Source organism: Lacerta agilis, chromosome 4 (genome assembly GCF_009819535.1).
Source record: "Lacerta agilis isolate rLacAgi1 chromosome 4, rLacAgi1.pri, whole genome shotgun sequence".
Lineage (NCBI taxonomy): Eukaryota > Metazoa > Chordata > Lepidosauria > Squamata > Lacertidae > Lacerta > Lacerta agilis.
Window position 1 is genome coordinate 701016 of NC_046315.1, and position 12807 is coordinate 713822.

General features: G+C 39.9%; 2 protein-coding genes across 2 annotated transcripts in view; one reads left to right on the forward strand and one right to left on the reverse strand.

Moving 5' to 3' along the window:
* The window catches only part of LOC117044871, a 628087-nt gene that overhangs the window by 102903 nt on the left and 512377 nt on the right, over window positions 1-12807 (reverse strand). The gene's annotated exons all lie outside the window — the stretch shown is intronic.
* Window positions 2908-12807, forward strand: part of LOC117044870 — an 878236-nt gene continuing 868336 nt past the window's right edge. Inside the window, 1 exon segment of the mRNA XM_033145647.1 lies at window positions 2908-3990. Within this exon segment, the coding sequence (XP_033001538.1) occupies window positions 2914-3990 (1077 nt within the window). The 5' untranslated portion in view covers window positions 2908-2913.

Consider the following 12807-nt stretch of genomic DNA (forward strand, 5'->3'; position numbering starts at 1 on the left):
AAGGAAACAACAGAGCATTGTGTAGCAGATCATATTTCTGCTGTCTCAGAGGAGGACATTTCCCTTTTTCTTTTAGGGTCCAGTGTGCTTTGAAGATGTCGCTGTTCGTTTCACGGACGAGGAGTGGGCGTTGCTGGATCCTGACCAGAGAGCTCTGCATAAGGACGTCATGGAGGAGAATCGTGGGATCGTGGCCTCTCTTGGTAAGGCTCCCCGTGAGATCGTCCTATCTGCCTGGAATATTAAAAAATGCCTTTATGTGACAAATCTCATATATTTTCACAGAGCTCGACAGCGCCCCCTACAACACCTGGGAACCTAACACCCCCACAATAAACAGTAAATTGCAGTTTTTTCTGTGGAAAGTCTTCCTCCAGTTCTGCCTTTTTATACCACGATTGGGCTGGTCTGAACTGCCCTGGCCATCTTAAATGTCAGCTTCAGAGTTGTTAGGAAAGATAAGTAGCTTCTGTCAGTTTTTCTGTTTTTGTTTCAACTGACATTGGAGATGGAGGGGATGCCATGACTGGGCCAAAAAAAATCCACCCCAGAGAAGAGCCAGGCTTATTGAATATTAGGTAGTAGTAGCAGCAGTGATGATGATGATGATGATGATGATGATGATGATAATAATTTATACCCTGCCCATCTAGCTGGGTTGCCCCAGCCACTCTGCGTGGCTTCCAACAAATACAGTGGTACGTCTGGTTGCAAATGGGATCCATTCTGGAGGCCCATTCGCAACATGAAAAGAGTGCAACCTGAAGCGCCGAATCTGTGCATGTGTGCAGTGCAATTTGGTGCTTCTGCATGCGCGCGCCAAAACACGGAAGTAACCTGTTCTGGCTTCAGTGCATTCATAACCCATAGCGAATGCAACGTGCAGCAAACGCAACCAGAGGTATGACTGTAAGGAAACATGAAACATTAATAATCTGATCCACTATGAAAGCTGCAATAACATTAAAATGAACAACTTATATCAAACAAAGCAACATTCAACAATCCATCAGAATCTAATAATAAATAATATTAATACTGACAAACAACAAAGGTAATAACCATACACCCAAGTCTCTGTGGGATTTCTATTCCTCTCACTGTGCAGATACTGTGTAGGATTGGTTCATCACACATCTGTGTTATGCATCCCAGCACCAATTGTTGGAATCATGGGAGCGGAGGTTTACAGTACTCTGTTTCCGTTTGTTTTTGCTTCCACTTCTGACTTCTCCCCGAGGAAGTTGAGAGAGAGGAGCTTTGCTTTCTTTTGTTCTGCCTTATGTTTAATAAAGTAGCTGTAGTGCTCACAACCCCATCCTAGCTCTGTCTGCGCTTATCTCTGCTAGGCTCTGAATATGTGCTCAGTGTCTCCAAGACATGAGTCATTATAAATCGTCGGGGAAGATGATTCGCAACTCCCCAGAGCTGCACGCTGATGGGAGAGACAGACTGGAATCATTCCTGTCGTATGCCTGGGGGGGTCATCCTAGCCCCCGGCCGACCCGGCAGCCTCTTCACTTCTTCCTCTACTACAAATTTATTTATTTATTTCATTTCTATACCACCCTATACCCAAAGGTCTCAGGGTAGTTCACAAAAATTATCAAATACATAAAATCAGAACAAAAAAAATGATTAAAAAAAAAACCCCAAAAAGAGCCAGCATAGGATATAGACCAAGTCAGGCAAAAGGCCTGTTTAAAAAGGAACGTTCTTGCTCCGGTGAGCAACCTGGCCATTGAATTTTGCATCAGCTGAAGTTTCTGCTCTGTCTTCAGAGGCAGCCCTATGTATAACATGTCACAGTAATCTAACCTTGAGGTTACCAAAGCATAGGCAACAGTAGTTAGGCTATCTCTGTCCAGATAGGGGTGTAGCTGGGCCACCAGCCGAAGGTGATGGAAGGCACTCTGGACCACCGAGGCCAGCCGAGCCTCAAGCAACAGCAAAGCATCCAGGAGGACCCCCAAGCTATGAACCAGCTCCTTCAGGGGCAACATAACCCCATCCAGAGCAGGCGACCTCCCACCCATCTCGTCTAAGGAAGCACACACTAACAGCTGCCACAGTCTTATCTGGATTGAGCTTCAGTTTATTGGCTCTCATCCAGTCCATTACCAAGGCAAAACACTGGTCCAACACTTCTACTGCCTCATCTGCAGATGTAGAGAAGAAACAAGTCTCTCTGTCTTAGCATGGGTGTTGAAGTCGCCCAGAACCAGCAGTCTGGGAGTCCTCAACACCGCCTCCGGGACTAGCTCTGTCAGCTCAGGCAGGGAGACTGTTGGGCAGCAATGCAGGCGGTAAACCAGCAAAATCCCTAATCTGTCCCAATTGCACAATGCCAGGAACACACACTCTAGATTCCCCCCCCCCCACTGGACAGGAACCTGGAGATAGAGAATCTCTACAGATCACAGCAACTCCCCCCCCCGACCCTCGAGTCTGGCCTGATGTTGTACTGAGTACCCAGGTGGGCACAACTGGGTAAGACCAACCCCACCAGGTCTCAGTGATGGAAGCCATATCAGCCTCCTCATCCACAATTGAATCGTGGATGAGGGTGATTATATTCTGTGCCGACCTGGTGTTCAGCAGCAGCAGTTGCAGACACGAGGGCTGGGAGATAGGACAACCCCAATTCCATAGGTTGGAGGAAGGGCTGGCGTACTGCAGAGTCACTAACTGCCTGGGCCATGTGCCCCTTATGCTGCCTGTCCCTCCTCCCTCGCCATACCTCCCCCTACCAGAACCACTGTAGTTGGGGGTCCCCCTCCTCTCCTCCCAGGCACATCCCACCCTTGAGGCCCAATTTAAAAACGCATTTAATTGGCATTCTTCCATAATTGGGGGCTCCATTTGTTCCTGGGGCTCTAATCCCTTTTTGTCTCCATTGCAGATTCTGAAAAAATGGAAATCAAGAACGAGTGTGACCACGAGAAAATCCCCAGAGAGGAGAAGCCACGTAAACATTTGGAGAGACCCTATCAGTGTGTGAAATGTGGAAAAAGCTTCAGTACGAGCTCCAATCTCACTTCCCATCAACTAATTCATACAGTGGAAAAACCCTATCAGTGTGTGGAATGTGGAAAGTGCTTTAATCAGAGTGGCCATCTCACTTCCCATCAAATAATTCATACAGGGGAGAAACCCTATCAGTGTGTGGAATGTGGGGAAAACTTCAGTACAAGCTCCCTTCTCACTTCCCATCAAATAATTCATACAGGGGAGAAACCCTATCACTGCATTGAATGTGGAAAGAGCTTCAGTAGGAGTGCCAATCTCACTTCCCATCAAAGAATTCATACAGGGGAGAAACCCTATCAGTGTGTGGAATGTGGGGAAAACTTCAGTAGGAGCTCGGATCTCACTTCTCATCAAAGAATTCATACAGGGGAGAAACCCTATCAGTGTGTGGAATGTGGAAAGAGCTTCAGGAAGAAGGACAAGCTCACTTCCCATCAAAGAATTCATACAGGGGAGAAACCCTATCACTGCATTGAATGTGGAAAGAGCTTCAGTAGGAGCGCCAATCTCACTTCCCATCAAAGAATTCATACAGGGGAGAAACCCTATCGGTGCCTGGAATGTGGAAAGAACTTCCGTGACAAGAAGATTCTCACTTCCCATCAAAGAACACATACAGGGGAGAAACCCTATCAGTGTGTGGAATGTGGAAAGAGCTTAAGGAACAGCTCCTCTCTCACTTCCCATCAAAGAATTCATACAGGAGAGAAACCCTATCAGTGCAAGGAATGTGGAAAGAGCTTCACTAATAACTCCGATCTCACTTCCCATCAAAGAATTCATACAGGGGAGAAACCCTATCAGTGTGTGGAATGTGGAAAGAGCTTCAGTCATGGCTCAAATCTCACTTCCCATCAGAGAATTCATACAGGAGAGAAACCCTATCAGTGTGTGGAATGTGGAAAGAGATTCCGTAAGAGTCACCATCTCACTTACCATCAAAGAATTCATACGGGAGAAGCCATTTAATTTCTTGGATGTGGATAAAGCTTCAGGAAGAGCTCCTCTCTTGGTCATGTTTCTGTAACGTTCTTATAGTTACCGCTAATGTAACTTCTGTTATTTTTCTGTTATTTTTCTTTAATTAAAACAAGTCCTAATTATACTTTGCAGTCTCCTCAGAATGCCTTTTGTTGCGCACTTACTCAGTATAAATACGCCAACAAAAAAAATTAAAAGAATATTTTGAACTGAACAACAAACAAGTTAGTGATGTAAGAACAATATGGGACATGAGCAAGGCAGTAATCGGGATACTTTGTAAAACAAAATGTGATATTAAGAAAAGAAAGTGAAAAAGAAAAAATGGGACTGTTTAAGGAAATAAAGAAAAACGAAAAAGTATTAAACAATCATGAGATGACAAAATTAAAAGAGAAATTAGACAATTGCAGGTAGTATACACATTAAAAATAGAGCAAGAAATGGAATTGAATTTGAGAATGTGTTAACAGAATAATTTTGAGTTTGCCAACAAACCAGGCAGATACCTGGCATGGCAATTCAAGAAGAGGGGAAATGAAAAACAAATAAATAGAATAAAAATAAATGAGAAATGTATAGATGATCATAAGATAATAATGCCAAAATTTGTAAAATATTATGGAGATCTGTATAAGAAAGTAGCAGATATAGGGGGGAAAGTCAAAGATTATTTATGTCAACAGAAAAATCCCAGAGATCAAGAAAGAGAAACTTCAAATATTGTGTGGGAATACACTTCGTGGGTGCACCTGCACCTGCGGTCGTTTATGTTTGTTTGTTATTAATTATGCACTATTTAATGTATCCCTCCGCAAGAAAGTGAAAGTGAAAGGAGGATCCAGCAGGTGGCTTGCCGCTGAGATCCCTCCGCCGGGACTTATTGGCTCCAAGTTCAAATTGGTTGATGGTCAGTTAATCTGCTTTCCACCCTTTTCAAGGGCAGCAACAGTGTTCTGATTGGTAAAAGTATTGATCATGACATTGTTTGTTCTTGTCAATAAAAGGCTGCGGCTCCCCGTGCTGGGCAGATAGGAGAGATAGAATGAGAGATAACAAGAGAGAGACACGAGAGAACTAGCTAGCGTGGAAGACGGTGGAACGGACAAGCCCAGAGAGAAGGTTGCGTGACAAGGTACAGAGAGAGTGAAACAGCCCACGCGGGTCAGCCAAAGCCGTCTTAAAAGAGACCATGGTCGTAGTCTTTATTTCATTTTAGTTTAAATTTTACCTTCTACCATCTTTTATTTGGCCGCCGTTTTGGCCACCTTTTATTTTGGTGCTTTACTTTCCAGAACAATTGTAAGAGGTCGCGGACGCCTGCAAATCCATCTACGAGGCATTCATTCACTCAACTCACTCATCCTTCAGATTCAAGTCGGCGGACAATCTACTTCACGGCACGGTGTGAGCTGGGCTCCGGAATTACCGGCCGTCCCGTCTGCAGGCTTGGCCGGTGCTCCGTGCAAGGGCGCACATGAGGCGCTGGCCACCAGATCCCCCAGCAACTGGTATCCCGCGTGCAGTTGACTTTGTCCTGTGCGCGGGAGGCTCCAGCCAAAGAATCCCCGCAATATTGGATGCCCCGATATCAGAAGTAGAAACTAAGAAAGCCACCCAAAAAGTTAAAGTAGGCAAAACACTTGGCCCAGATGCCTGCCAGTGGAATATTATAAAAAATGGAAGAAATATTAATAACACCACTTACTGAAATAATGAATAACATCTTCAATCAAGGGAAAGTACCTGATTCGTGGAAAGAAGCATACATAACCCTCATACCCAAACAGGGAGGGGACCCAGAGTTAATGTCTTAACTATAGGCCAATATCACTTTTAAACTGTCATTACAAAATCTTTGCTAACATATTGGCAGATAGGCTCAGAGAGGCCATTAAATATGTTCTTCATCCAAACCAAGCCGGGTTCCTCCCTGGTAGACAAATCTGTGGGAATACAAGAAACGTCATAGACATCTTAGAATATCTAGAAGCAAATAGTGATAAAAAGGCAGCTCTACTACTGCCTTTTAGTTTATAAAGTTAGAGCATTTGCTGATGATTTGATAGTAACAACCCAGGACCCGAAGCAAAGTTTCCCAGCCACTATGGATTTAATTAGAAAATATGGGGAAACAATGGGGCTGAAAATAAATTACCAAAAAATTAAATTACTTACAAAAAAACCTCACAACGGAAGAGAAAAAAGAACTTCAAGAAAAAACAGGCCTGGAAATTAAAAACAAGCTTAAGTAACTAGGGATCTGGATTTCAAATAAAAGTTTAGATTTATATGAGGACAACTATAGGAAAGTATGGAAATAAAAAAATAAAAAAATATGGAAACCTGGACCAAACTCCACCTTGTACTCTGGGGAAGAGTCTCAGTTGTGAAAATGAATATCCGCCCTGAAATGATTTTCTTATTCCAAACTTTGACCATTTTAGGAGGAATGAGTTGTTTTAAGAAGTGGAAAAGGGAAATATCTATATTTATATGGAGTAGAAAGAAACCAAGAATTAAACACCAGCCATTAATAGATAAAAAGGAGAGAGGAGGTTTTGTGTTGCCAGATTTGGAATTATACCATGTGGCGGAAGGACTGGTTTGGATAAAAGATTGGATTACACTAAAAGATACGGACATATTAGACTTGGAAGGCCACGGCAATTGGTACGGATGGCATGCTTATTTAATATACGAAAAAGTGAAGGTCCACAGGGGATTTTTGAGCCATGTGATAAGAAAATCGTTATATAAAATTTGGACTAAATATAAAGGAATATTTGAGCCAAAAATACCCTTGTGGACATCACCAACAGAAGCCATGGCAGTAAAAAAAAAAAAAAAAAAAGGAATATGAAAGCAGAATGGCCTATGTACCAATTAGTCCTAGAAATAGATAAAGATAAGCCTACATTGAAAAAATATGAGGAAATTAAAAGTCACCTAAAGGATTGGTTACAATATTTTCAGTTACACCAAAGATTGGCCAAAGATTTAAAACAAGGAATTGCAAAAGAAACATCTAAATTTGAAAGAGAATTAATTTTTTTTAAAGGAAAAAATATTTCACAAATCTATGACTACCTTTTGGAATGGGAAACTAAAGAAGAACAAGTCGAGGCAGTTATGGTGAAATGGGCACAGGATTTTGGATACCACATATATATGGATCAATGGGAGAGATTGTGGAGGGTAGATATTAAATTCACAGCATGCTATGACCTTAGGGAAAACAACATGGAGATGTTATATAGATGTCATCACACCCGCCCGAAACATGTGAAAATGTATAAAGGAGGGTCACCGATTTGTTGGAGATGTAAAAAAGATGTGGGGTCACACTACCACATGTACAATCATTGGGGAGTTCTGGGATAACATCTATAACAAATTTAAGAAACTATTTAAACTCACCTTTAAAACCCCCCAGAGATCTTTCTTTTAGGCATTTCACCATTAGAAATTTAAAAAGACATAAGACCACTGTTCATGTATGCCACCACAGCAGCAAGAATCCTTGTGGCGAGGAAGTGGAAAAACGAAACAATACCAACAATTACAGACTGGCAGATACTCACGTTAGAATATTTACAATTAGCAAAACTGACTTGATACAAGAAGGAGAGAAATTTAAACTGAAACCATATAAACAACTGAAAGCAAGTAGCAGGATTTAAGTTGAATAAAGCCAAAACTAAAGTGCTGACAAAAAATATGGTACCTATGCAGGTACAGAAATTACAAGACCAAACAGGACTAAGTTTTGTTAATAAGGTAAAATATATAGGGGTGAATTTGACACCGAAGAATCTAAACCTGTTCAAGGACAATTATGAAAAACTATGGAATGAAATAAAAAGAGACCAGGAGATAGGGACTAAATTAAAGCTGTCTTTGATGGGCAGAATAGCAGCTATAAAAATGAATGTATTGCCAAAGATGTTTTTTCTATTCCAAGTACTTCCGATTATAGACAAGTTGGATTGTTTTAGAAGATGGCAAAAGGACTTATCTAAATTTATCTGGCAGGGGAAGAAACCCAGAATAAAATACAAGATTTTGACAGATTCTAAAGAAAGAGGTGGATTCTCACTGCCAGATCTAAGAATTTATTTTTGAAGCTGCAGCCTTTTGCTGGTTGAAAGATTGGTTTAAGTTAGAAAATACAGATGTGCTGGACTTGGAAGGACATGATAATGTGTTCGGCTGGCATGCCTATCTTTGGTATGACAAAGTTAAAGCCCACAAAGCTTTTAAAAACCATATTATTAGGAATGCCTTGTATCAGGTTTGGACTCAGAACAAAGATTTATTGGAGAGAAAGACCCCTAGATGGCTGTCACCAGTGGAGGCTAAGGCCTATAAGAGACCTAATATGCCTGCAAAATGGCCGAAGTATGCTGATATACTGGAACAAGAAGGTCAGAACTTTAAATTGAAAAGAGGAGGTATCTGACTGGTTGCAGTATTATCAGATAAATGAAGTTTTTGAGTTAGATAGGAAACAAGGCTTTCAATCAGAGAAATCCAAGTTGGAAACAGAACTAATAGAACCAAATACTAAGAATCTTTCCAGGATGTATAGCTAGAGTGGCATACAAAAGATGAAATGGTTAAATCAGTAATGATTGATTGGGCAAGAGATGTGGGGCATAACATAATGCTGGAGGATTGGGAGAGGTTGTGGAGGGAAGGTATCAAGTTTACTGCATGTAATGTATTAAGAGAAAGCATTATGAAAATGATATACAGGTGGTATTTAACACCAGTGAAATTAGCTAAGATGTATCATGGTTTGAGTAATGAATGTTGGAAGTGTAAACAAGTAGAAGGTACCTTCTATCACATGTGGTGGCGTGCCCAAAGGTAAAGGACTTCTGGGAGAAAATTTATAATGAACTTAAAAAAGTGTTGAAAAACACATTTACTAAGAAACCAGAGGCCTTTCTGCTGGGCATGACCAATCATGAGATCCCCAACAAAGATAGAATATTTTTTATCTATGCCACAACAGCTGCTATGATTTTAATTGCTAGAAACTGGAAAACTGAAGAACTACCAACAGTGGAAGACTGGCAGATGAAGTTAATTGAGTATATGGAACTCGCAGAACTGACCGCGAAACTCCGAGACCAGAGGGCGGAGAAGGTGCAAGAAGATTGGAAGAAATTTAAAGAATATTTGAAACGACGCGAAAAGTTATATATCTGAAATTGAAATCAGTGGATATTATAGGCGATAGCATTAAAATGTTAGTTTAAAATAGAATATAAGAAGATAGAATTGTGATTTTTTCTATTTTTTGTATTTCTGTTAAGAATAAGGTGATAGATATAAGATGACAGATAAGGATTAAGATTAGTTGTAAAAGAAGAGTTAAAGTAGTTACAAAGTTACTACAGTATATTTGAAATGAACGCAGAAGAGAGGGCGTGAGGAAGTCCCCCAGGTAAGATTATAAATAAGATTAAAATAGTTAAATAGGTGTTTGAATGTAAGGTATATTTTTGTTGTTGTTTCAGGTGTGTTTTTATGTAGTGTATTAGTTTTTTGTTTTGTTTTGTATTTTGTAGTCTGTATTGTGTATGTATTCTTTTTTTGTACCGGTATTTTGTTTAAATACCAATAAATTCCTTTAAAAAAAAAGAGCATGTTACAGATTGGTTACAATACTATCAGATAAATGAGACATTCAAGTCAGATAGGAAAGTTGCTTTTCAGATAGAAAAATCCAAGTTGGAGACTGAACTTATAGAACTTAAGAACAAAAATCTTTCCAGAATGTACAATCTGTTACTGGAGTGGCATACTCAAGATGAAATGGTAAAGTCAACAATGATTGAATGGGCAAAGGATGTGGGGCACAACATCATGTTGGAAGATTGGGAAAAGCTATGGAACACAAACATAAAATTTTCAGCATGAAGTTTATTAAGAGAGAACATTATGAAGATGATGTACAGGTGGTACTTAACCCCTGTGAAATTGGCCAAAATATACCATGGTCAAAGTAACAAATGCTGGAAATGTAAACAAGCAGAAGGAACCTTCTTCCATATGTGGTGGTTGTGCCCTAAGGTGAAAGACTTCTGGGATAAGATATATAATGAAATTAAAAGAGTGTTGAAAAACACATTTAAGAAGAAACCAGAGGCCTTTTTACTGGGCATCCTAGGCCAGGACATCACTAAAAATGATAGAAATTTGTTCTTGTATGCCACAACAGTAGCTAGACTTTTGTTTTTTTTTTTTATAAGATTTTATTATTTTCCAATAAGACAAAGAAAAAACAAAATACAACATCAACACAGAACATAATAAACAATAAACATAATCAACATAAAAACAACAACAACAATAAAGGCATAAAAAGAACACATACAAACCTTAACCTCTATCTATCTTTATACATTTCTTGTTTCTAACTTCTCTATTTGGGGACTTCCCCCGTTCCCTCCCCTGTCTTCAAAAAACGAATACTTCTTCAAGGTAGCTTTATATATTATTCAATTAACATTTGCCCAAATTTTAATATACTTAGCCTTTACTTAGTCAAATATCTTAATAACTATGTATCTTGTCTTAACAACCTATCTTCACATATTTTGACACATACATCTTTCACATAACAAAAATTCCTCTTACCATTTATATCTAACACATATCTACCAAAGCCAATATTCTGTCTAATTCTGCTCAAATATTCAGTTTGACTGATTTAACTAAATAATCCTTGAATTTTTTCCACTCCTGTGACACCTTCCCCTCCCTCTGGTCCCGGACTCTGGCGGTCAGTTCTGCGAGTTCCATATATTCCATCATCTTCATCTGCCATTCCTCCACCGTTGGTATCTCTTCTCCTTTCCAAGTTCTTGCCAATAGAATTCTAGCTGCTGTTGTGGCATACATGAAAAACACTCTATCCTGACTGGGTATCTCCTCATTGGTTATGCTCAGAAGAAATGCCTCTGGTTTCTTACAAAAGGTAACTTTCATTACCTTCTTGAGCTCATTATAAATCTTATCCCAGAAAGCACTTACCGCTGGGCACAACCACCACATATGAAAAAAGGTACCTTTCGCATGTTTACATTTCCAACATACATCTGACATTTTGGTGTTCATCTTGGCAATCTTAACTGGTGTCAAATACCATCTATAAACCATTTTCATTATGTTTTCTCTTAAACCATGACAAGCAGTAAATTTGATACCTTTCTGCCACAATCTCTCCCAGTCATCCATCATAATATTGTGTCCTACATCTTTTGCCCAATCTATCATTGACGATTTAACCAATTCATCTTTTGTATGCCACTCTAGCAAAAGATTATACATTTTGGAAAGATTTTTAAAGTTTGATTCTATCAGTTCTGTTTCCAGTTTTGATTTTTCTACTTGAAAACCAACTTTTTTGTCCATTTTGAATATTTCATGAACCTGGTGATAATGCAGCCAGTCGGGGACCTGATTTTTTACTTGGTCATAGCTTTTTAGCTTAAAAGAGTCCCCTTCCTGCTGCAATATGTCCATATATCTTAACCAGTTTGCAGACATATTCGGTCTCTTATATGCCTTGGCCTCCACTGGAGAGATCCATCTAGGAGTCTTTCTCTCAAGCAGGTCTTTGTATCTAGTCCAAACCTGATATAGGGATTTTCTAACTATATGAGATTTAAAAGTTCTGTGGATTTTAACCTTGTCATACCAAAGGTATGCATGCCAACCAAACATGTTGTCATGTCCCTCCAAGTCCAACACATCAACGTTCTCTAATTTAAACCAATCCTTTAACCAGCAAAAGGCCGCAGCTTCAAAATAAAGCCTTAAGTCCGGCAGGGCAAAGCCTCCTCTCTCTTTAGAGTCTGTTAAAATCTTAAATTTTATTCTTGGCTTTTTGCCCTGCCATATAAATTTCGATAGGTCCTTTTGCCATTTCTTAAAACAATCTAGTTTGTCCAAAACTGGTATGGCTTGGAATAAAAACAGCATCCTTGGTAGAACATTCATTTTAACCACTGCTATTCTTCCCATTAGCGACAGTTTAAGTCTTGTCCAAAACAGTAGCTAGACTTTTGATAGCAAAGAGCTGGAAGACAGAAGAATTACCAACGACAGAAGAATGGCAGATGAAAATGATGGACTATATGGAGCTTGCAGAAATGACCGGGAAAATCCGTGACCAGAGAGACGATGCGGTGGAGAAGGAATGGGGAAAATTTAAAATAGCATTGTATGATTGAAAATTAGATATATTTTGAGGATAGGTTGTAGAATTGAAATTAGTTGATGTAGATTTAAGATGATAAAGGTCAGGATAAGAGATAGATATATGTAATTTGATAATGTTATAAGATAAGTTAAGGTACAGAAGATATTAATGGATAAGTTTTGTAAAAAATAGAATAGAATTTTAAGATTTAGGTGTTACGGAAATTACCGGGTCGAGAAGGCTCAGCTCCCGGTCCTACGGAGGAAGCCCGTGGTTCGCTGCGGAGGCAATGGAGACCAGCCGGAGATTGGAGCAAAAGCAAAGGAGTTTATTGCGCAACAAGGTTCAGGAGGATCCGAACCCCGAACAAAGGGTGTCCTGGACTTTTAAAAGTTCCCGCGACAGCCCAGAATACACAGCGAAATACATCACAGAAACGTCAGAGATGGGGAGGGGAGAGAGGAGGTTACAGTAAATTTACATAGGGGAAAAACAAGTTTTGCATATCAGGAAGGATGGCAGGAACCGGTGAATGGATCTAGGGTGGGTGAAATACACATTGAAGGTTTCCTCTGCGT